Here is a 25,563-nt window from a genome sequence, read left to right on the forward strand (position 1 = left end):
TGGGAGTCCGGGGGGACAACAGGATGACCATGAGCCAGCAGTGTGCCCTTGGGGCCCAGAAGGCCGATGGCATCCTGGGGTGCATCAGGAAGAGTGTGGCGAGCAGGGCGAGGGAGGTTATCCTCCCCCTCTACTCTGCCCTGGTGAGGCGGCATCTGGAGTCCTGTGTCCAGTTCTGGGCTGCCCGGTTCAAGAAGGATGGGGAGCTGCTGGAGAGGGGACAGCAAAGGGCTACGAAGATGATGAGGGGACTGGGACATCTTTCTTAGGAGGAAAGGCTGAGGGACTTGGGTCTTTTCAGTCTGGAGAAGAGAAGACTGAGGGGGGTTCTTGTCAATGCGTATAAACACCAAAGGGGTGGGTGCCAGGAGGATGGGGCCAGTCTTTTTTCAGTGGTGCCCAGTGACAGGATGAGAGGTAACGGGCACAAACTTGGATGTAGGAAGTTCCACCTAAACCTGAGGAGGAACTTCTTTGCTTTGAGGGTGGCAGAGCACTGGAAGAAGCTCCCAGAGAGGCTGTGGAGTCTCCTTCTCTGGAGATATTCCAAACTCGCCTGGACGCGTTCCTGTGCAACCTGCTCTGGGTGACCCTGCTCTGGCGGGGGGTTGGACTGGATGATTTCCAGAGGTCCCTTCCAACCCCCGTCATTCTGTGACTCTGAAGTGCTATGGCTGAGGACCACCTCTCACCTGATAGTGAGATGGGGCATATGCCCTTGAAGGTGACAGTTCTTCCTGACAGTGCATTAAGCCATATCATGTGGCCATTAGTGCGGTCCATATGAACTGTCCTTCATCTCTAAGTTTGTAGAGGCTTCTGTTCTTGAATTGGTGTTGTGACTTCTGTTCTGGGAAACTCTCCTATGAGGAAAGGCTGAGAGAGCTGGGACTGCTCAGCCTGGAGAACAGAAGGCTCAGGGGGATCTTATCAATGTATATAAATACGTGAAGGGAGAGTGCTCTTTTGAGTTTTCTTTTCCATGGTGCCCAGTGACAGGACCGAAGGCAACGGGCAAAAACTGAAACACCGGAGGTTCCCTCTAAACATCAGGAAACACTTTCTCACTGTGCGGGTGACTGTGCCCTGGCCCAGGTTGCCCAGGAAGGTTGTGGAGTCTCCATCCTTGGGGATACTGAAAAGCCATCTGGACACGGTTCCGGGCAAGTGGCCATAGATGGACCTGCTTGAGCAGGGGCATTGGACCAGATGACCTCCAGAGGTCCCTTCCAACCTCAACCAGCCTGTGATTCTGCGAAAATTGTGCAGAGGGCTTCTTTAATGTCTAACTGGAAGTCGTAACTCTGGCCAAGCTACCCAGTGCAAAATAAACTTAGTTTGCATGGTGCGTAGGTTCCCGTGTCTCTAGAAGAGCTTCTGGCCTTTGTCAGTTGAACTGTACGTCCACACCACTGCTTCTGGGCCTTTATTAAAAACAGTGCAGTGGACATTCGGTCAGTAAGAGCTGTAGGACTTGTTCATCGCTCAGCTTATTGTGCCATGGTAGCGGACCTTAAGTGCATGAGACTACCTGCATGAGGTAGAAGCAGAGGTCTGTGTAGTACAGTATTGTCTTCAACAGTGATCGGTAGTGTTGGAGAGAGACATCATTCCCGACACCTGGTATCATGAGACCCTCTGGCAGTTCAGTTAAAAGCCAATATCCTCCCACTGTTCCCTTTCTCTTCAAATCTTTTGCGTGCGTTGAATAGCAGAAGCCCCAGCACAGATCTGTGGAACTTCACTGGTGGCCACTTGTCCTCGAAAACCTACTTCTTCTGGCTCTTTGTTTCCTATTCTAATCAGTTATCAGTCCGTGCAAAAGCCTTTCTTTGTAGTCAAAAGCATCTTAGTTTGCATTAGAACTTTGAAAAGGTGCCTCACCAAAACCTTTATACAAATCCACGTGTAATGAATAGCCTCAAAGATTTTTAGATATGAAAGATAATTTCCTGCTGCAAAAGCTGTGTTGACTCTTGCTGAAGCCATGAAGCCAGGTGACAATTGACACCAAGAACAATTACATCTTCATCTATGACGGTGTTTTTCAAGGGATGGCCAACAGTTTTATATTTGCCTTGTAGATATGGCAGGATCCATGTGTTCTGGCTGCAGTCACCATCTCTGAGATGGCTGGAGTGGGCATGTGCTTTGGCTGAGATGCATCACCGACGGCAGCTGGGGTATGCGTGGCTCTAGTGGGCACATTTTGGGCAGCGAAGCCAGCGGGGGAATGCAGTGTCATGAGCCTGCCAGTGGTTACGTGGCTTAATTTTATGCAGGTCGCAGGTTCCGCTAGTTCTGCTAGACTTACTCTCGCGTATAAAGTTAAACACATGCTTTGTGTGTTTGAAGAATGGCTGCCTAAGGCAGATACGCTGACATGGAAACAGCTGATAACATTCCTCAGGGACACTTGCTGCTTGAGTTTGAGAAGCACGTGGCCTGGATGGAACCGTAATGCAGATGGCTTTTGTTACCAGCTGACTTGAAAAGCAAAAGCATGGGAATTGGGTTTGTTTTCTATTTAGCAAACAGCTTTTGACTGGATCCGGTGTATTCATAGATTCCCGTTTGTTGCTCTTCTGTCCATTGCAAAGGGAGCAAGGATGTCTAGGCTTTGAAAATCTTGTAATGTCTAGAAGCTGGATATGTGTTGATGCAATGAAATGCATTTGGTGAATAAACAGCTGTAACAGAAGTGGATTTCTAGTGCTGGTCACCCATCCTCATAAGGAATATCTGAATGAAAGAGAGTTTTAGAATAAAATATAAACAGAAAATGCTGTTGAGGTGGGGGGTTTTGGGGGTTTTGGTTGCGCTTTTTTTTTTTCCCCCTGCAGGTTTTGGCAATATTAGCAAGCTGTTCTTTCTGGGTGGTATGTTTTTCGCTTGGTCTTTGACCCCTCTGAAAGTGGAAACAGATGTAATGCAATCGGTGGAGTGGGCAAGCTGTCCCCTGGGAGTTGGCCAAAAACTGCAAACCCTTCTGCTAAATAAGCTCTTAGGTTATTGCATGTCTTGGAACAAATTTGTTTGCGGAACCATATTGAAATCAGTAAGATTACACCTGCAGAGGTTCCTTCTGGAGTTAAAATCCATGCTCCAAAACTGTGATTGATTAGGTATACCCCACAGTGTGCTCAAGCATTCACAGTTACTCTTGCTTCTGAGCAAGATACAGCAAATGCCATCCAATGAACATACAGCCGTAACACTGGATTTCATATGGTGATTCATCTGCCTAAAGGATGTCTGGATGAAGGAGAGAATTTGTAAATAAAGTACATGTACAAATTTATTTCAGTATTTTTCTCATGTCTCTAGGAAAGTTATTGCCGGAGGGAGATGAAGGAAATGTGGAGCACCTTTAAAAATCAAAGACTGAAATGGCAGGCATGCAGTTTAAGTGGTTAGGGATTGTTTGGTGTTGTAGACATTAATATGAGAGAAGAGAGAGTTTTCTGTCTTGGCCTATCAGTGCTAGAGGATTTGCTAAGCAAAATTTGACACGTAATTCCTCTTCAAATGGCTGTCATAAAAAAAAAAAAACCACAAATCAAACCCAAAACAAGAAACAACTGCAAAACACTCCAACCCATGCTGCGAACATCTAATCCTCACTGCAGGGCACTTTTTCAGCTCCGTTATTTGCTTGGGTAGATTTACGTCATGATATGATTTCGGGCAATTGAAGTGCAAGTGCCCCCCTGGAAAGTGGCTCAGATGCCCAAGAAGCTGAGTGCTGAGACAGCAGCTGGATTTTGTTGGGAAGCTGGTGGAGGCAGAAGCGCTGCTTTCTAGGGCAGAGGAAGCCTTTAATTTCTCCACACTTGCAAATGAAACTCGTGAAGATCCTTCCACTGAATGCCAAAAGTACTTGTCTGTTCAGTCACAGCCAGGCTCGCAGGAAAATCAGTGAGTTGGAAGTGTGAGCTGTTATAACAGCTTTGCTAAACCCTCCTGTGGGTGCTTGCGTTGTTTGAGATGGAGATGGTGTCTCCTTGCTCTGCTGAAGCTCATGCTCCCTGTCCTTCTCCATCATCATTGCTCTGAACTGGGACCCTGGACCTGGAGCAGAGCCTTTTCTGATGGAGAACCCTTCTTCTCCATGGTGGTTGACCTGAATATCGTCTGCACTCTGCTTTCTGAAGTCCTCATGGTTACCAACATTGGGATAATGATTTATGTACTTTCTGCTGATGAAAAGGTGTCTGATACAGTGTCGTCAGGCTTAGAGCTGTGTTTTCAGGTTATCTCATGCTTTTGCTAAATAGGTAAATGTTCCGTAGCCAAGAACAGATTGTGCAAATGTTTCGTTGATGCTAACTAAAGCTTATCGCTGGCTTTAGGTGCAGGCTAACCATGCTAGATAACAAGGCACGCAACTCGGTCATAGCTTCTGGTCTCAGAGAGGTACTATCGCAGTGTCCTGGTTGGAGCTGATTCTTCCATAAAGCGGAGCGTGCCAAGTCTGTTCTCCATTAAAAGCAAATGCATCTTTTTTTAGTACCGTGACAGGTTTTGTAAGACTTAATCCTGGCTAGATTGAGATTTGCTCTGTTGGCTTTTGCCTTATAAGCCTAAAGACAGATTTCTGTGTGAAAGGCCAAAGTACCTCTTTTAAAAAGGTGCTTCAGAGTTTGTTTAAAAAAAAAAAAAGTAAACTTTGGAATTAGAGGAGAGCTTGGAAGCGCTGAGGGTTGTTGCCCAACATCCAGTGGAAATCTTTCTTTTTTTTGTTCATTTATGTTTGAAGGTTGGTGGCTGAAGCCTGATGCTCACCGGTTGTTAACGAAGAAGGTGAAAACCTGGCATCAGCTGCAGTCGTCCTTCATACTGCCTTGCCAGGGCACCTGGCCCAGCCGTGCTCTAATGCTAGGGGAGCTAACTTTCTCTGCCTCTTTAATTTTTGGCCTTTTGGAAGTGAGCATTGGCATTAGATTTACCATAAACAACTTGGGAAGTTGCTCTTCCAGCTTCTTACTGAGATGGCCACAGCCTTCCACAAAGGACCTTTCTCCCTCAAGTCCTGAGAAGACGCTGGTTCTCCACTAAACTGACCCAGAATAGAGAGGGATCCTGAGGAGGAGACTGCTGGTCCTCTGACCCGTGCAGCCACTTACAAGATAGCTCTGGATTTTTCTCTGATCTCCTTTGGAAACTTTCAGGTTTCTGGGTGGTTTTAAGAAGCAAACACACTTCCTAGTAGTTGGCAGTTATCATGCCAGAGCATGCATTATGTCACTCTGAGATTCCTGTCCTTCTGTACGGATGACTCTGCTGCTTCTGGGGCAGTTCTTGATTTGCTAAAAATTGGAGCTTTCAAGGAAAGCAGAATTGGTGCCAGTTCACCTTGTGTATCAGGCTCTAAGCTGGTGCAGTTTACTGGTGCGATTTACCGCTGCTTCGTGAGTAGTCGAACCAGCTGATGGGACTTTCCAGCCCGCAAGTTGGACTTGTTTGTCTCATGTCTAGTTCTGAGGATCCTAAACTTGCTTTAAAGGATGAGGCTGAAGAAGTGTTGTACCTCGGTGTTGGCTACCTGGGTCCTTGTTCTTCTGCATTTCCAGTCTTTTCTCATTCCGGTCTTGCAGGGACTCTAGCAGCAAACTGGATTTGGAGCAAAAGGTGGGGTTTGGTAGGCAGGACGTGCATGTCCATTCAAGTGTGAATTATTTAATTCTTGGCATGTCTTTTGCTTTGTATCTGATTTCGTTCAGTCACAGCCCATTCCACCTGTTGATTCCTGACCTGTAATCGTGCTCTGCTGCGATCTAATGATATCACACAGGTTTGTATTGGATTACGTTGGAGCCGAAGTCTTCAAAACACCATCCTGTGTCCCGAAGCGAGCGGTAAGAGTTACTACTTGTAGTGTGGCTTTCGCATGTTTGTCCTTATTCTTGTTTTTGTTGCCTGTGCTTGGACAACCTCCCCCAGGCAGTCTCTTGACCTAGATAATTAGTGTATGCTGAGCTCATCTTTGGACCAGGGTGGGCTGATCTTGTTGGTATTTTGGCTTTTCTAGTTCACCGTTCCCCTTGTTAGAGGATCAGAGCATCTTTGGCATAAAACCAGTAGCCAGAAGTTTCTAATGGGTTCAGGCTGTACTGCTGCTTTTAGGTCACAACTTCTGGAGGAGTAATAATAACCTCTTGTTTTTGTTTCGAGTTCCTGTGTTACAAGTTGAGAGAGAGGTTTCAACTTTGTTTTTTCCATATTCTGTTGCTATACTGCTGAGCAAAGATTGAAGACTGAGATAAGCACGGAGGCATCCAAGAGTGCTTCAGAAAATATTCAGACCCCATCTGTCCAGTAAAATACAGAACATGAGAGAGGTTATGGGAAAACATGCAGTTTTTCACTTCCATGTCTTTGGCATGAGTTGAACTGATGTTTGTGGTAGTTGTAATCTCTCTTGGTGAGCTGCTTTGCTGACTGTAGATGCCCGTGGAATTCAGGTAAACCTATGGAATAGTTTTGGAGTCCTCGTTAGCAGCGTCAGCAGCCTACAGATAGATAGACACCTTGCATATCAAGCTCAGAAAGGTTAGGAAGAACCTGCTACTGCCTGTGCAGACCCTGTTCCATGTCTTCTTGTACAGAGACATTTGTGCTGGGAAAGCATTGAGGGGCTCAAACCAAGCTTATTTTACTTTGACCTATTAATCAGTTAGCATCAGGACTCAAAAGTTAAATGAGTTCCTCTGAAACTGAAAAGAGGGAACTTGGAATGAGGAAGGAGAGCACAGCCGCTGCCCTGTTGCCACATAGGAGATGAGACCCAAGAGCTGGGCTGAAGCCCTTCTACAGAGGCTGTCTTGGCAGCCATGGACATCCGTGAGAGTGAGGAGAGGGAAGGATGTTTTTCTTCTTGGTTCTGACGACTCATAGGTTTAAACGCTACAGGCTTGGGGACGAGTGGCTGGAAAGCTGCCCGGTGGAAAAGGACCTGGGGGTGTTGATTGACAGCCGGCTGAAGATGAGCCAGCAGTGTGCCCAGGTGGCCAAGAAGGCCAACAGCATCCTGGCCTGTATCAGAAACAGTGTGGCAGCAGGAGTAGGGAGGTGATCGTGCCCCTGTACTCGGCGCTGGTGAGGCCGCACCTCGAATGCTGTGTTCAGTGTTGGGCCCCCCACTCCAAGAAGGACATTGAGGTGCTGGAGCGTGTCCAGAGAAGGGCGACGAAGCTGGTGAGGGGTCTGGAGCACAAGTCTGATGAGGAGCGGCTGAGGGAGCTGGGGTTGTTCAGTCTGGAGAAGAGGAGGCTGAGGGGAGACCTCATCGCTCTCTGCAACTACCTGAAAGGGGGTTGTGGTGAGGTGGGTGTTGGTCTCTTCTCCCAAGTGACAAGTGATAGGACAAGAGGAAATGGCCTCAAGTTGCGCCAGGGGAGGTTCAGGCTGGATATTAGGAAAAATGTCTTCACTGAGAGAGTGGTGAAGCATTGGAGGAGGCTGCCCAGGGAGGTGGTGGAGTCACCATCCCTGGAGGTGTTCAAAAAACGTGTGGACGTGGCACTGTGGGACATGGTTGAGTGGGCATGGTGGTGTTGGGTTGATGGTTGGACTTGATGATCTTACAGGTCTTTTCCAACCTTAATGATTCTGTGATTCTGTGAAATTCAGGTTGGTGCATGACTTGAAGACTTACTGGCTATGAAGAACCTACCACAGGAAGGCCAGCAAGGATGAGGAGAGCTGTGCTACTGCATTTGATTCTCTCTTTGTTTGGAAAAAATAGCCTTGGCTAAGCTTCCCCACCCACCCTGCCCTGTGATTTCCACATCTTTCAAGCTGTCAAAATCACAAAGCAGGGAGGCATGTGCCAGCAACCTTCATTTGGTATTGCTATAAATTGGAGAGTTTGGGAAGAATCTTTTGATTTGTGCTAACATATGTACGGTGAAAAGCTCCCCATGATCATATTGCATTGTGATAAGCTGGAATGTCTTTTTGCTGCATGTCACCTGGCAGACCTTCCATCTAAAGCGACCTTTGTTTTTTAACCAGAGTTGTTAGCTTAAAAAGAAGAAACCTCCTATAATCTAGAAGCCTTCAGGTTGTTTTGCTCGTGAGGATAACCGGAGGTGGAGGTGCATGTTTCTTGCTATATATGTTTAAAAAATTTTTTTTATTCCCCATCTTTCAGGATGCACAAAGACCCTACTTCCTTGCGGAAAGCAGCAATAGCCAAAAATGCTTTCCTTCCTTCCATTTCTTTTAGCACCGAGCAGAAGTTCCCCTTCCGTCGTTGCACTGGGACCATGTTTTCGCTGTTTCCAGTCTGAACTTTCTTCTCCGTTTCTGAGCTCCCCAAAGCCTGATGCTTTTGTAACATGGGGTGCCATCGCCACTGGGCATCACCTTGCTGAAAACCACGCACAGGCTTAAATTCCTGAGCAAACTTGCAGAACCTTGTGTTCTGGCTGGAGACGTGTCCTCTCTTTCTACACCCCTAAAATTAATATTACAGCTACTTGAACCTATAGAGGAGCATAATGATTCTCCAAAATATCTGGAGTGAAAGATAGCATTGAAACTGTCAACTTGAGTGAAATTTAACCTGACCTGTATTGCCAGGAATTGCTGACTGCGGTAAAATTCTGCGGGGCGGGAGGTGGGTGGGTGAGCAGACTTTAACGCATTGGCAGTTTTATTTGCTCCAAAAGTAACACTTGGTTCATTGTACCTTCAGGCTGAATTCGCTGCTTGTTTAAGTCTCTGTTAGCTCCGGACTTGGCAGTTTTGAATTTAATAGCACCTCAGGCGCAATTTATCCCTGTGCACATGCGCTGTGCTGCTTCTAGCCTCTAATGCCATCTCTCAGCAAGCATGAAACACCCGTGCTGCAGAGTACCTGCTTCTGCAGGCACTTAGAGAAACCAAAACCATGAGCTTGCCTTTTACCCTTCTTGATCTCCTTTGCTCTGTATTAGCTCGGTGGCTGCAGAGTTCGTGCGGGAGCCCACTGGGATGGTTCCTTTGAGGGTCTTGTTGAAAGCTGTTTGATTTGAAACACGTGGTATGGATTGCCCTGCGTGTCATCTTCTGTTCCCATGAGACAACAGCATGTCTGAAAATTTGCTGGCTGCTTCGGGTGCAGATCAGACCAGGGAAGGTTGCAGTTGAGCCATAGTGCATGTTTTTATTGCTTGGAGGTACTTTTGTTGACAGATTTATTGTCCAGACACAGCTTTATGCCGTTAGCCTTTGGCAGATCATTTTTCTTTATTTTAAAACTGGATTGTTTCAGATATTCCAAAACAAGCCCCATTGTCCTAAATGAAATAGCTGGCTGGTTGTTTTTCACAGAAGTGTCACGCTGAGTAGTACTTCTCACCATCTGACCTGCAAAACATGGCACTAATACGGGTGAGAAAGGGTGATGGATGGGTGATGCTGATGTTGGGATTTAACATTTATTTTCTCAGAGGCAAAGCGTGGTGGCCGCGACGCGCCGATGGCACCAGCGTGGGCTCTTAGTGGGGTAACAAATGCATAAGCTGCCTGCCTTGTGCCCTGAGAGAGGAATATGGGTGGGGAAGCGAGGCACAGAAAGATGGAGATGGGTAAAGCTGGTAATACTCAAAACTAACCCCTCCAAAAAAACCAAACTACCTACAAAACTCACTGCAGCTAAATGTGCCAAGGATTGTGAATCCGTAGCCCTGCATCACTTCCAGAGGAGGCTGGAAGCGGGAAAGGAGCCTGAGCTCGGGTTGTGTCACTGCAGACGTGGGCTCTAACCACTAAAGCCTCCCACTCCGGGCTCCTGGTCGGGAAAGGAAGATTGAGCAAGTTGCTGAAAATCTTGAACCTGAAGGATACAGCACTTTAATATCTGCGTGAATGAGGTCTGCTCTTCAGAGCCTGCGATTAATCCACCCCATGCATGGAAATGGCTTTCCATTCCTGTTGTGGGAGCGTGGCGGTGTTGACCTTGCAGAGCCGCTGTTCCTCGTGAGCTTTGCACAGCCTTGGCCCTGCGTAGCGTAACGTGCCTTTCTCAGCGGGGAGCCTGAAGTGCTTTATACATGTGAAAGTTTCATGTGTCGGCCAAGTCCAAGTGTGACCACAGAGTTTCTCAGCAAAACTTGGCGCTCCACCTCTTTGAAAGAGACTTTAAGGTGTTTGTTCTGTTCATGCAGAGTGTCTTGAAAGTCCTGATCTATTGTGTTTGGCCATTTACGAGCAGAATTTTCTTGCAGAGGGTAATATGTGGCAGCCGGAGAAATACTTCTGCAGCTGCAAACTTCTTTTTAAAAGCACCATTTCCAGACCGGTCTTCCAGAGGATGCAGCAGTCTTCTCAGAGGCTGTCTACTCAGTGACATTGGCTTATTCCTTGCTCTCTGGCTTAGTAGCTCCCATCTAAGTTGGTCAAATGCGAATCTAGAGGTTGTGTTGGGTGTACTGAGTAAGGATGCTGTCTCTGTTCTTCTGACTTCATCGTTTGCAGCTGCTGGCATCTTTTGGCTCATTCCCTGAAGCTTGCAGATGCTGGTGCAGGCATCGCAGTCACTTCCACCTTGAGGTGGTGGAGTCACCATCCCTGGAGGTGTTCAAGGAACGTGTGGACGTGGCACTATGGGACATGGTTGAGTGGGAATGGTGGGGTTGGGTTGGTGGTTGGACTTGATGGTCTTACAGGTCTTTTCCAACCTTAGTGATTCTGTGATTCCCTGTGGGTTGTGTGTCCTGCAGATGGACAGGAGATTCAGCCATCGATGGGGACTACACTACAAACTGGAGGAGATGGTTTATATTTAGGGGAGGAGAAGATGTATAACTTTACGACTGCCTAATGAAAATGTGTTTGCTTATTGGGCTGTTGTTCTTAACAGATTCCGGTGTGATGTGGAGGGATGTGCCAGCTCTTCCGTAATGCACGGCCAGCTGTGCGGCGTTACGCTCTGAAGAAGTTGTGTGGTAGGAGAAGGAATATAAGTGATGTTCTTCTGGACCTGAGCTGGCAACGTTTCTTCTCTGAATCGCATTTTGGAGCATGTGTAACTTGTGTCCTACTTTTGCAGCAGATCAGCCTCGAATGCTCTGCCGGCCTCATGTCAGCCCCAGGTGTTTATCAGGTCCAGCTTGTTGGTCACCATCCTAGCCTGGCCGATGTGTCCATGAGATAAGACTCAGTGATTTCTAGGCACATTTTCCTTCAAAACTCCCTCTGAAAGTATGGAACTGTGCACGTCCCACCTCAGTCATCCTCCCAGAGGAGTGTTTTGTTAATACTGGAAATGGTGGGGGTATTGAGAGCCTGTATTGGGGCAGCAGATAGACCTTTGACCATTGTATCCTGGATTTTCTAAAGAAGTGGGAACGCTTCACGCTGTGCAGGCATCTTGGGAAGTCAAAGGAACTGTGTCCAGACCAGGGACCTAGTAATGTATTTCCTCCCCTGTAATCTCTAATGCTTCTCTGCTTCACAGCCTCTGTTCAGTTCGTCCTTCGTTGTTGACAGCAAGTGACACTTTGTAGAAACAGCTTGGTAATGTCATTAACCTTGTTCGGGAGCCAAGGGAACGTATTGGCTCTAAAGCTGCTGTTCAGAGAATGTTATAACTTCATCTGGTCATGCTCAGCTGACAGTGGGTCGGCCTCATGCGCCCGGGCGCTGCCCCTTCTGTCTCCAGACCCATCCGCGTGTGCAACTTCAGCCTTGGGAGAGAAGCTTGGGAAGCCAAATGCTTCTCGAGATTGCAGCACAGATTCCCTGCCTCCTGCGCTCTAGCCTCGCTTCACAAAATGAGATTCACTTGTCTTCCCTTAGCAAAATCGGGTTTAATTCTGTTTTTCTAAAGAGTGAAATATAGCACTTGCTTTGAGAGCTGACAACACATGAAGTGTTTAGCAGCGATTGCAAGTTGAAGCCAGGCCGTATGTCTCCTCAGTTAGATGGGAGATAGCATCGTTGTCTGAAAAAGGTATTCCACTCTTGTTTTCCCCGCTTTGCTGTTATACTGAGGACAGAAGATTTCTTTGCAGCTCTTTGACCCTATCTCACGCCTAGTCCGTTCACGCTTGTAAGGATGAATTTTGGGGCAGTGTCTGCTGGCTCTTCGATCACAGCTCGAAGGAGCATGTGTTGCCCTGAATGGTTTGCTTTGCTCGCTTTGTACCTGTGATCTCTAACAAGCGCACTCCCTCGTTCCGTGGTTTTTTTGTCTAGTTCTACATCTCTCCTTTCGCCTCGGTTGCAGTCGCTGCGTGCACCCTGCAGCTGCTTAACCAGGAGCAACTGAGGTTGGCTGGAAGGGCGTGGAGGCAAGGGGCTTCACTTTGCTCTCGCAACATCCCCCCCCAATCAGTGCTGCTTGAAATAATGCTTTGAATTTATCTTTTTCTTTGCACAAATTCCTTGCCTCGAGCACAGGGAGATCAGCAAGAAGGGAGGAACGCTGCTGAAACCCAGCAAGCAATGCCCTCTGCATGTGTGTGTACATTGCAAAGTCATCAGTCATTCAGTTGTTGACTCAAAGTTATTCTGGTTTTCCAGCGTGCTTATTCCCTGCTGAGTTATAGCCACAGATGGTAAAAGTAAACTTTGCACTTCTCAGAGTGTAGTCCTTTCCCAGATTTTATTTGTTGCTGTCTTTTGTGGTTTGGTTTGACTTTTAATTTCCTTGGGGATGCTCTACAGATGGAGAAGGTAGTGCTCGAAGAGTGAGTTTTACCCCGAGTTCTCGGGATTACTGCTGATGGGAACAGCAGCGTGCATCTCTTCCTTCGTGCCGTCTCCGCAGCCGGAGGATGGTTTCTTCCAGGGAGCAACACGGTGTGGAGGAGAAGCTTTAGCTGGTGCTTTTCTGGGATGTGTGGGGTGGGTGCTCAGTGGGGTCTCCGAGTACAAATGCAGCCATGTGGGACTGGCTAGAAGCGTGATGGGAAGGCAGAAATAAAGCTTATCGCTTGTAGTTGTAAAAGGCAGTTGTTAAGTCGGGAAAAATGATCCGCGAGTAATTGCAACTCTTGTTCTGGACGTATGGGATTGTGCTAAGGTGGAGGAGGCCAAAAACCCACCACTCCTCGCTGGAGGTTCTGATCTTTAAGACAGCATCCCAAGCATCACCTGGACTGCATTGAGGTACGACTGCATCTGCTTATCCCCTCGCTGGGCTTGGAAATGAGCTGTTTGCTTCTCTGCTGTCCTTACGGTCTGTGCGTTGTGTTTGTCCACTTCACACGCTCACTCTGCTATCCGTAAAGGGATTTTTATCATTGGCTAAAGAACATTTTAAAATTCTTTTAAGCTTGCAAGTTTGTATTGAGCGCCTTGGGGGAGGGATTATCAGTTGGCTCCTGAGGAGCCCGTGTTTAGTGAGAGGGAAAGGGGGGGCAAACCGCAGCGTGTCCCCCCTAACCAGTGCTGGCCTAATCCAGAACGGCTGCCGGGTGCTGTGGAAGAGGGGAGAGGCATTTACTGGGATTTTGCTTTCCTCTGGAGCTGTTGCAGTCAAGTGGGACCAAAGTCAGCTGAGAAGGGAAGGACTTCTGGGGGGTTAACACGGTTGGGGATACAAAGCATCTCTGCGTAGGGGACGGTTACGCAGTGTTAATGCAGCAGCTTCCAGACACTGAGTGTGATCAACATTTATCTTACAAATATATGTGGTTCTTGGGTCACTTGAGATCAGTTAAGATTATTTTATTTGTCCTAAAAGACTGAGATTTTAACTATAATAATTATAGCATTTATGCATAGACATAATGCTGCTATAGCTGCATTTCCAAAATGCACCGGGAGATGTTTAGTCTTTGAGGGTTGGTTAGTGTAACTACACAGGTGGTAGTAAAGGTACGGAGAAAACCCCCTAGAATAAGACAGCGCTCTGTGTTTGTATTCATTGCTGTTATTCTTTACTATTTTCTTTAAAACAGTAAATGCATACATTATTGCACAGCCAGTTCATTCTCAGGGTGACTTCTTAGGCTATAAAATATTGCTTCTTGTAAGCCTTTTACCTTGCAAAGGGACAGCAAATATAAGCTGGGCTCTCTTTAAAATGTAAAATTTACCCTTAATGATGTATTATTTCTTTTTTTTCTGCTGAATCTCTGTCTGTGACTTGTGAACTTGACAAAAAGTAGGTTTATCTCAGCATAACGTGGTGGGGAGTGCAGGTTGACAAACGGTGCTCTGAGTGTCTTGGGGAGGTACCTATAGTGTCCGTGAGGGAACCCAAATCACTTGAAGTTGAAGGGTTCAGAGTTTAAAGCAAACTTTTGCTGTCTGTCAGCAATAAGGATCTGTCCGCTCTAGGAAAATCTCTTGTGGGCAGAGTATTTCACATCTTCCCGTGCTTTCCCCCTTGCTCCCAGTCTTGTCAATGAGAGTTTTCAATGATTAAACTACAGCATATGCTAAGAGTGACAGCAAGAGCGTGCTAAAGGCTAAGGCAGACTTGTAATTCAGAACAGTGGGAAAAGTATTGAAGTTATCTTGGCTGAATAACACCAATTCATATTACCAATTCGCTGCCGAAAACGTGGGGCTGCTTTCCTGAGCAGCCGATGCCTGCGTACCGGCTGGCGGGGGCTGCGGTTGTGTATCGCACAGGTCATCTCCTCTCCTGCGCCCATTCTTACAACTCCCGCGAAGGTGCGCGTGGAAGAGCGAGCGAGGAGAAGGAATGAAGAAAGTCAGTCTGCGCTGTGCGTGTGCAGTGCGAAATGGGAGAGGCGCTGGCTGGGCGCCAGGCGCAGTCTTTGGTACGCAGGACTAGATGGGGCTGGTGAGCTGCCTTTCCCCTCCAAGACTCCTATTTTCAGGTCAGACTTGGAACTATTTCCAGCTGCCAGGTGGGATGACCCAGGGGTGAACTTTTGGCTGCAGTAAGAAACCTGCTCGCACAAAACGATGCTGTGCACGCTTACTCCAGGGAGAAGGAGGCAGAGGAGTGCACGAGGGAAGGTCAGCGGTGCAAGTACTCTACAGTCCGGTCCTTTCGGGCTCCCCTGCTCTTTGGGAGAGCAGATGTGGAAATGCTCCATCTATTTTGAACAGGCAAAATAACTCTTCTTACTAGAATAAATAAAAGGGCAGGAGGGAGGGAGGCTTTGATTTCCTTAGGGAACTTGGAGGGTGACTAGGGATGCTGAATTCGAGGCACTGCATTTTAGGATCAAGTTTTGTCCCAGTCTTTGACTCTTTGGTAGTCCAGTGTGGACCTGTATGTTGTGTGTCCTCTGTGAAGCTTGGGGTAGCTGTTTCTATTTCACCCTTTTTCAGTCAGGGTGGTTTTGAGGCTAAATCTCTGTTACCCTGTTCAGGGCTTTAGGACGTAGAGTAAGGAGGAAGATTTGGAAACAGAAGTTTCATGGTATGAAGCATCAAAGTGTTGCAATCTGTGAGTCAAAGCTAATAAACGTTACCTTGGGCTTTCTTGGAGGAAAAAAAGGCTCTTACTCAGGTTCTGAAATTCACGAGCGTGGTTGGGACTGGAGTTGAGAGCTCAGGGTGAAACTTCTTGCACGGATGGCTAAATCAGGGTCTTATGTATGTTACTGATGACTGTTGGATGTTTTTCACTTTGCTATTTATACCGTTCACACATGCTGCTCATTCTGTGTTGTGAACTGCCTTTGCGTCTTCAACTGCAGTCGTCACGCACACCTCTGAGATGTCACGCAAAGTTGAATCTCGACACTCTTTGAAGGCCATGACATTTCTCTTCGTAACTGCAGGATGAGGACTAAAGCTTGCTTCGGTGATGAGGAAGAGGGTTGCCCTTAAAAACTGCTTAGGGAAGAAACTTACAATTGGTCTGGTTCAGGCTGAGCTGTTTGGAAGCTCATATAAAGCTTTAAAAAGTCTTGGAAACAAAAGGGTAAATCCAAGTAGAAGCTGATGATCTGCTCTGAAATCAATGGGACCTGCTCCAGTGACTTCAAGGATGAGAGCCTATCCATTGGGACAGAGCGTTGGTCTCTTCTCCCATGTAACTAGGCTTCAAGTTGTGCCAGGGGAGGTTTAGGCTGGATCTTAGGAAAAATTTCTTCCCTGAGAGAGTGGTGAAGCATTGGAAGAGGCTGCCCAGGGAGGTGGTGGAGTCACCATCCCTGGAGGTGTTCAAGGAATGTGTGGACGTGGCACTGCGGGACATGGTTGAGTGGGCATGGTGGTGTTGGGTTGATGGTTGGACCTGATGATCTTACAGGTCTTTTCCAACCTTAATGATTCTGTGATTCTGAGAGTCTCCTGTGTGCATTGGTAATGAAGAAAAGACATTGCGTATTTATTGTTTTATGTGGGGAAATGAAGGCTTATTGTGGGTGTGAATCTTCTTCAGCGACAGCTGATGTGTCTGTGTAATGTCTTGGAAGACCTGAACTATGGGCTTTTGCTTGTTTTCAATTAAAGTTTCTTTCAGCTTTTTGCAATGAGCAGGAAAAGCAAGGCAGGAATCAACTAAAGTTGATGCTTGGTTTTGACTGACTCAGTGTAAAGGCAGGGCCAGGACTATAGTTCCCCATATTAACAGTGTGCTCAAGCTGGTGCAAACCCTTTTGCTGAGCCTGGGGACAATGTTAAGGGACCCAGAGCGAGTCAAATGCATCATGTCTGTGTTGCTGTATGCCCGTGGGCTTTGAGTTTGGCTTTGTACACATGGCTTTTGACTTGCACTGTTCTCTGTTGGGGCCTGAGGGAAGAAGAGCAAAGTACCCTTTCCAAAGAAAGAGCCTCTCTGTGAATTTGGGAATGGTTTATTCTAGTCCTGCCTCTGCATCGTTGCCTGTATGTTGTGTGTAATAATACTTGTCTGCCTTTTGCAATTTTTTTTTTCCATTCCTGCTGATGGGAGTGTGTTTAGTAAAACACTCTCTTGATATAAATTGATCACTTTCTTTTTCTTTTTTTTTAATAGGTATATTGCAGTGGATCTGAAAGTGATATAAGAAAGAATTGCTCTTGGGAAGAGAAGCCTCCCTGCAAGGCCAACCCTGAAGATGTGGACTGCCATTGTATTCTTCCTGCTGATTTCCTTCTGTGTATGCGGACACAGGTTTTCGGTCCTGAAAGGGAGAGGAGTCCATGTGGTGCGAATAAACGGGCTTACAACTGAAAAGCAGTGCAGGCAGGCTTGTCAAAGCCCAGGTGCTTCAGGTGAGGTTCTTGTCCCTTAGCTGGAATTCCAGCTGGGTTTTCTGTTCCTTAAAGGTCTCCTCTGCTCCCCTGACAACAATCTTTCTTAATTTCGGTTGTTTACAGGCATTTACAGTTATGGCTTCTCTGTGCAGTCCTGTGGTGCTAAATAACTTCTGACAGCTTTGGTTAAATTGAATCCAGAACAACCATTTCCCAGGGCCCGTCTAGCTTCCGTAAGAAACAGCATGCATGTGCGCTTGGTGTGCGCTGGTAGCGTGCAAATGGTGTTAGATCACTTGACTTGAGGAATGATTATTCCATGCTGCCAGATGTTTGCAAGCGAACAGTGCTGTTGTAGACAGCTGCACTGGAATGAGTAGTCTTTGCTCACTGGTATTTATGTGCGGTTTTTTTCTGCCTTAGAAGAAACCAGTTGTATCCTGCATCCAAGCACAGGGTTAAAGAAGTCTAGGGAGACGACAGCTTTCTGCTGTCTGCCTCTGAGATGTCTTTAAAAAGCATTAAACTTCTAAATGAGCCTTTCAGAGTTGTCCTTACGCAGGACCCTATCTTGTCTAGCCACATGCGAAAGCTTGTAGCACCTACAAACAACTGGTGATGCTGTGGTTCAGATGAGACCTTGGCTCGGGCGGTTGAATGTCTGACAATCACATTGATAGGAACATCATTGGGGTTGTCCGGTCTAGAAAAGAGGAGGCTGAGGGGAGACCTCATCGTTCTCTACAACTACCTGAAAGGGGGTTGTGGTGAGGTGGGTGCTGGTCTCTTCTCCCAAGTGACAAGTGATAGGACAAGAGGAAATGGCCTCAAGTTGCGCCAGGGGAGGTTCAGGCTGGATATTAGGAAAAATGTCTTCACTGAGGGAGTGGTGAAGCACTGGAAGAGGCTGCCCAGGGAGGTGGTGGAGTCACCATCCCTGGAGGTGTTCAAGGAACGTGTGGACGTGGCACTGCGGGACATGGTTGAGTGGGCATGGTGGGGTTGGGTTGATGGTTGGACTTGATGATCTTACAGGTCTTTTCCAACCTTAGTGATTCTGTGATTCTGTGATCATAAAGATGCCTTTTTTAATGCTCAGGGGTTTCAAACCTTTATTTTAAACTTGAGATGTCCCTTCCTAGTGGAAAGAAAGCACCTTTATAAACTAAGTGTTTTTATTTAGGATGTAAAACATGAGTGGGTTTGTCTCCCAGGCACCAGAGCTGTGAAAACTTCAGGTTCTTTTTAAGGTGGTAAACCCTAGAGAGAAGAGACATTCACACTGACTGTGCTGACACTTAGGGTCTGTAGCACTGCGTGTTTGTCTGTTCCACCTGAGAACCTCTAAACACAGTGCACATGTCATCTTAACCTCCTGATGCCTTGGTAAGGGTAGAAAAGGTGCTATCAGCTGCCTCTTCCAGAGGAGGGACATAAGGAATTTGGTCTTTGATCAGGGCTGGGAGATGATCTGAGTGCATGCTTTGCCCCGGTGCTGACTTCAACCACTTTTTTTATACCCTTCACCTTGTTCGCTCCTGACGTGTTGTACAGAGTGGGTCCAGCTGAGTGTTAGCTCTGTTGGGCAGTGGGGGTTGAGCCTCTAGAATTAGGTGACACATTCCATCTTCAGGAAACCACCCAAAACTAAACCCAAAAGCATAAACCTTTTTGGGTTTACGTTCTGTATTAAACTCACTGAAGCAATTTAATTCCTATTTGTTACTTGATGGCCAGTCTGTTGCGCTATCTGGTGCCAAGGGAGATGGAAAATGTGATATAAACTTTTGATATAAATGTATAGCCATGTGCAGAGAGATCATCTGGAGAGAACGACCTGAAATGTCCTATTTTTTTTTTATGATTAGCTTTAGGTTTTAAGATCAGCTTTACTGCTCTCGTTCCGCATTCCCACCTTCCCCAAGTATATTTATTCTTGTGCTTTATTTTTCATTACAGACATGACCCCTGAGGCTTAAATGTCAGAATAGTTACACCTATAAAACTGTCAGTAAAGGAGCAGTGCTTGTTATTTTTTAAGGTATTATGGTGTTAAGTTGCAGGCCAAGGTTGCATGGGGAGACGTCTTCATAGCTACATTGCTTGGAGAAGTGCAAAAATAACATTCCTAGCTGGTTAGGCTCTCTTCTGTAGATGTAATTTATACCCTTGCTGACATAACATCACTAACTCGGGGAAGTAGTGCAACTATCACAAAAAGAACCGCTTTTGCCAGTACATTCACATCTCAGATGTGCCCTGCAGAAAAGGGAATGCTTGCTGGTCTAGCTATTCCAGCATCACCTTCGACTATCCAAACCAGAGGCCAGGATACGTAGTTAACAAACTACCACATCGCAAAATGATTGTACCAATATCACGAGACAGTTTGACACTTCAATTACATGCTAATAAAAGCAGCACAACTCTCTAGGGGTGACAGCGTGGGTAATAAAATAACTCTAACCTCCGTATGTTGTTTAATTCAATGGGTTCAAGTCTCCAGATGCTGCTGGGGTAAGTGATACGCAGGACGGAGAAAGTGCCCATCTTAGCAAAGGTCTGGCAATCCAGAATTCCCAGATGCCTGGTGAGCACAGTGAACCCGTGCTGGGAGGTAAGATAAGCTTGTGCTCTTCCCTTTGCGTCCCCAGCCATATTCAGAGCTCTCCCAAGTTTCTTCTGTGGTGGCCAGTCCAGGGCTGGAGGGGAACATCTTGGCCGTCGGAGCAGCCTGCCTCTGAGAACAGAGCCACTTGGCCACACTTAATGGGCTATCATGCATGCTCTGGGGAAGACAAAGGGAAAATATGACCTGGCTGCAAGAGGAAATATTCCTGCTCCCTACTTCCACAATACGTCTCCTTACCTGGCTTCTGCTTGCCTTTGGGCATCTCCGATTTTGTTCCGGTAACAGCAGGCTTAAAAATTAAATAAACTAGTTCGGTAGGGCAAGACCTTGGTGTCCGCCTACGTAGTTTCCTTTCGAAACAGCTCTGAAGAGCTTTTGTTGTCCTTTTGCTTTTTTTTTTCCCCTTTTTTTTTTTGGTCTCCTGGTTGGAAGTGAGCAAAAAGGAGCCACTGGATGGCAGGTACCTTGCAGTGGACACGTCAGCTGGAGCCTCAGTCTGGAGTTGCGTCCAAGGCTGTACTAATCGGTCCGGCTCAGCAGAGGTATCTGCTTGTCCTGGGGAGCAACAGGGGAGTCTTGAGCAGCTGGATACCGTCCTGACGTTAGCAGAAACCAGGGTGCTTTCACCATCCTGACCCCATTAGTCTCTTGACCTTTCTGAACTGACTTAGATACGTAGCCAATGCAAGATGTAGTGCTGGCTTTTTGTTTTCCTCTTCCCAAGAAGCGAGAAATGGCATTATTTACGGGAGTAATGGGCTGCGTTTCTCCACTAGCACGGCTTACGGAGCAAGGACAGGAGGTGGGATTGGGAATCGGGGCACATCCAAACATGCTTTCATTTCTGAGGAGTGGATTTTCATTTCTTGAAGGGCTGCTGCTGTATCTCCTGCTCTGTGTGACTGTTGAAGTTTTCATTTTATTGCTTTTTAAGCACCGTTTTTTTAAAGGCTTTGAATGGTTTCAGTCACTTTCTTAACACTTTATCAAAGTCAGTAAAATTCCACCTTTGCTAGTTTCTTTAGGGCTGTCAAAACAGACTGCAGTTGTTGGTACAGGGATTTCTCCAAGTTCATAAATTTTCCACAAGCCCTTTTAATAACTGTGGTAACGTAAATTCTTTTTATGAGAAGTTCTAGCTTCCCATAGCCTTAATCCTCAGTGAGGGTAACTCTCTTTGTAGATAAGAGCTTTAAATAGCCATATATGCCACATAGACGTTTTTCTTGCCCTTTCTTGCACTTCTAACAAAACCAAAGAAAATTTCTCCTACTGTACACTGAAGTTCCCTTTAACCCTCTGATGGGTGGTCAGTTGGGCACACGTCTGCTTCACGCCAGACTGAGCACTGTGTCATCTTCTGTGTCCCAGAAATTAATTGCGTGCGACTGTGATATTACATAAAATCATAGCATAATTTAGGCAAGAAGGGACCTTTTAAAGGTCTCCTAGTCTGGACCCAACTTAGATCTGGTGGAGAGATCAAGACCTGGTGGAGAGCGTACCACCTCTCTGGCCCCCAGCCCAGTGTTTGAGTGGCCTCGTGGTGGAAACTGATTTTTTTCCCTTGATGTTGAGCTGGGATTTCCTGTAAATCATCAGCTTCAGCCCTTCAGACATCTAGTAGTCTCCTTTGGACTCGCTCTAGTATGTCAATGCTGTGCTTGTATACTGGGGAACCCAAAACCGGGCGCAGTGTTTGAGATGCCTCCTCAGCGCTGGTTAGAGGAGGTTGGTTCCTTCCCTCAAAGCTTGGTTTTGTGTATGTAGACATGCCCAGAAAGAAGTTAGTGAGTTCCAAGGGATGCCAGGAGAGAGGGTTCCTGCTGTGATGAGTTTATTTAGCTCGTGTTGGGATTTCACTTACTAAAAGATAATTTCTGTGATGGCTCCCATGGCTGATGGTGTGGTTGTTCAGCGAATGAAGAGTAAACTTCTGTGTAACTCCAAGCACTGAGATGAGAGCTATCTCCCATGGGTGATGAGATGGGTGTCTTCGGAGTTACGGCTCACTTTTTTTTTTTTTCTTTTTGTCCCCTCATTAAGACGTCTGGATGAATGCTAGCATTTAGATGGGTCCAAACTGTAGTACACACTTTTTGTCCCTGTCTGGGTGAGTGAATTGCTGCTGTTAGGAGATGTTGGTACCAGAAGACAAGCAGGTAGGTAGGCTGCAGCTGCTATATTGATTTCATTGGCTTTCCAGTTATTTCCACTAAGGCTGAATGAGGATCCTTTAAGGACCTTCCAACTAACTTTTTTTAATGCTTCAATTACAGCCACGAAGAAGTGTGTTCAGTATACTGTGTGTAGCGACCCATTTTCTCTGCTGTTTTCAGGTAACCATCACTGTAACTGGGCTGTGCCCTACCAGAACCGCTGCGTCCTCTTGCAGTGTCACCAGCTGAGCGTGTGCCAGAATGTCAGCGAACAAGACATCGAAGATCTGCTCGGAGGTAACACCATGCTTCAGGCTCCTGCTAGATCCAGGATCTTGGTCCTTTTGTTTTAAATGCCTGTGTTTAGACCTTGGCTTTTGGCTGAGGGAGGTGGGTTGTGAAAAGCCTGCAGGATGATTCTGTAGGTGAAGTCGCTTCACTGGAAAAACTGTTTCACTAGGCTCCCGAGGGCTCTGGCACTTCCATGTGCATGATGTGTCTTTGAGTAACTTCTGTGACTGTTACTAACAGTTTGTCTCCATGTTGAAGACATCATTCATTCAAGCCATTTGCACTCCACATGCTGTCCTTTGGAAAATAAAGGCCTAACAGATATATTTATATTTTTTTAAGAGAAAGGCAAATGTCTTGGCATTGTTTTTTCCTGAGAGTGCCAGGATTTTGTGCCAGAGGCAGCAGGCTGCTTCTATAATCAGAGCAGCCTTAGCAGCAATTGCTCATGGTGACTTTCCAGTGCCAGGGTCTTCAATTTTAATTAAGTGACACAATAACAAAACGGAGCTTGTTGCTAATTGGGGAATCAATCTTCTAAAGTATGTTTCAAGAGTTCGCTGTACCCAGGTTTAAAAAAAAGGAAATTTTTTCAGGGTTCTTTTGGCTTGGCAAAGGTTTCTCTGCAACGTAGCAACCAGACCTTTGATAAGCAGGTGGGATTTATGTCACTATAAATCTAGATCACTAGTTGTGAAGGAAATTCTCCCAAAGTATGAAGGTGTAAGTGGAAATTTCCACTCAATTTTGAGAGGTGAAAATTATGAATCTAAGCACGAAGGCTTTGTCGATGCTGTGTAACTTTGAAAGCATGAGTCTTCTCCGGAGCTGGCGTTTGTAACACTGCTCCTGTTGATAATGTGCTTCTGCGTTGTAGCTCTGTACTTCATTACACCCCTTCTGTGGAATTAATTCCCTGGTTGGGCAGATGCCAGAGGGCTGTGGCAAAAAAAACCAACCAAAAAAACCCCCCAAACCCAAAAAACCGTCAAAGGGATTATGTGCAATAAAGGCAGGGGTCTGAGTTTTCATGTTCTTGCTGACTTCAGGACTGATTTATTCCAGTTGTACTACAAGTACTGCAGAATACGTGTTTTGGTTTGTATGTTGGGGGTATGAGGTCAGATTTGAGCTTGAGAGTTTTATTCGTAGGAAATTCATTGATTTTGTCTTTTTGAAGAAATTTTCAGTGGGAGAAGGGAAACAGTCCTGTTTCGCCACCAAAGCTATCCACAGGAAAAGGAGAGGATGGTGAATGCATGGGTTGACCGACACAATGTGGAAAACCCATTTTCCTCAACTGCTCGGACTCGCAAGTTTCACTTGAGGCATTTGCTTGGTGATGAGAGTGAAGATGTAACAACAAATGCAAGAAAAACAATTGCAAGCACTGCTACCACCACTGCAGCGACCACCACTGCAGCGACCACCACTGCAGCGACCACTACCACTGCCACAGCCATAACAAACATTACAAACTCAACCGTCCTCACTACAGCTTCTGAAACAACTGCCAAAGCCTCAAACGCCTCTGGAGGTTCTGATCTCCCTGCTGAAGCCATGCCATCCACTGCCTCTTCTCCCACTTCCAGTAACATCTCTGCTTCCACTTCCAGCCATGTCACCACGCTTGTGACCACCACCGAAAAATCAGGAAACAGTGGCTCTGGCTCAGTATTGTCCCCCACTTCTACTCCTGCTCCCCTCGCTCTCACTTCTGGAGCAGGTACTCAGATGCCTCAAACAGAGCGGTTTGACCCAGCCACCACCAGCACTCCCCTCTCTAGTAGCCCCACCGCTGTTGGAGCTGGCCTGAAAACCACCCTCATCCCGCAGGATGCAGAAACATCTTCCACTGCTTCCACTCGTGCCACGGCACTTACCCACTTGGAGACTTCACACTCTGCGAATCTTGTTACGTTGCTACATCTAGAGCCAGAAGCAAGCACAACCACAACGTCCTTGAGTAAATCAACTTCTCTTCTGGGCTCTACAAGAGGAGTCACGGTTTCAACTGCTGCCTCTACAGCAGAAAGCACGACGGGGCATGGGATAAAGTCAACATCTCACATTTTTCCAACAACCACGGCTCCAGCAGATGCACCCAAAACAACAGCTTCGAGCCTTGCAGAAACTCGGGACACAGACAATGAGTATCTTCTCATTGCTGCTGAGCCCCTGACTCAGTACTTAGTGGATAAAAGTTCACTTCTTGCAGTGCTTTTAGTTGGTACGGTTTTTTTCATAACTGTCATAGTTCTTCTCCTTATGCAGGCCTACGAGAGCTACAAGAAGAAGGATTACACACAGGTGGATTACCTGATCAATGGAATGTATGTGGACTCGGAGATGTGAAAGGGTGGGGATAAAACAGTGGGCAGAGAGATGGAAAGGAGATTGAAAGCCTGCCTGACTTGTTTTTCTTTCCTATTTGCCTATAACACAGACTGAAAGTGCTTCCAAATTTACTTCTGGTGCAATTGAGGAGAAATGCCATGTACTGTATTATGAAAAAAATTAATATTTTTTATTCAACTGTGCAACAGGTTGCTGTAAAAAAAAAAAAAAAAAAAGTAGTCATTTTTAAAACTTCCATAATGCACAATAGCTTTGGCCATTATTTTTCATTGCAAAACAAACCTAACAAGGGGTAAGCCATCATCCTCGGAAAATGCTCTGGCGCTTTTTCAGCTGTTTACAGTGCAAGTTCCTTGTGTTTCATTCCTTTCACGTGCGCTTCTCTGAAAACACAGCAAAGGATGCTCTCGCCTTGCGCGAAGTGCTCTGAAATAGTCAGATGAGAATTGGGAGTATAGCTGCAACAGGGAACGCTTAATCCAACGTGTGTGTCATGTTTCAGTACACTTCTTGCTTGTAAAGAGGTCTGTTTACAAGACATTGTAAACTCTGCTTACTGCTAACCCAAGATACCTTTTCACCATGGAGCGGATTACTGTGCCTCTGCACTTAAATGATCTTATTTTTGTATTCACTTAATAAACGGGGCCCTGGAAGGGCATATCTTGTTGCATTTCTGGTCTCGTTCCTGTCCCTGCCAGTTCAGGAGCAGGCAAGTGGGCTTTGGGGGCTTAAGTAAAGGGAACTAGGGTTGTTCAGTCTGGAGAAGAGGAGGCTGAGGAGAGACCTCATCGCTCCCTACAACTGCCTGAAAGGGGGTTGTGGTGAGGTGGGTGTTGGTCTCTTCTCCCAAGTGACAAGTGATAGGACAAGAGGAAATGGCCTCAAGTTGCACCAGGGGAGGTTTAGGCTGGATATTAGGAAAAATTTCTTCACTGAGAGAGTGGTGAAGCATTGGAAGAGGCTGCCCAGGGAGGTGGTGGAGTCACCATCCCTGGAGGTGTTCAAGGAACCTGTGGA

At 46.5% G+C, this 25,563-nt stretch overlaps 1 protein-coding gene across 2 annotated transcripts in view; it reads left to right on the forward strand.

Annotated features, from left to right (window-relative positions):
• C17H11orf24 (chromosome 17 C11orf24 homolog) overlaps window positions 1–25,216 on the forward strand; it is a 32,806-nt gene extending 7,590 nt beyond the window's left edge. For both annotated transcript variants that reach the window (XM_059825946.1, XM_059825947.1), the window contains 3 exons: window positions 16,883–17,121; window positions 22,075–22,191; window positions 23,366–25,216. In XM_059825946.1, the coding sequence (XP_059681929.1) occupies window positions 16,965–17,121; window positions 22,075–22,191; window positions 23,366–24,540 (1,449 nt within the window). In that variant the 5' untranslated portion in view covers window positions 16,883–16,964 and the 3' untranslated portion in view covers window positions 24,541–25,216. The remainder of the gene's footprint in view (window positions 1–16,882; window positions 17,122–22,074; window positions 22,192–23,365) is intronic.
• Window positions 25,217–25,563: the final 347 nt, after the last annotated feature.

This window comes from Gavia stellata, chromosome 17 (genome assembly GCF_030936135.1).
Source record: "Gavia stellata isolate bGavSte3 chromosome 17, bGavSte3.hap2, whole genome shotgun sequence".
In the NCBI taxonomy this organism is placed as follows: domain Eukaryota; kingdom Metazoa; phylum Chordata; class Aves; order Gaviiformes; family Gaviidae; genus Gavia; species Gavia stellata.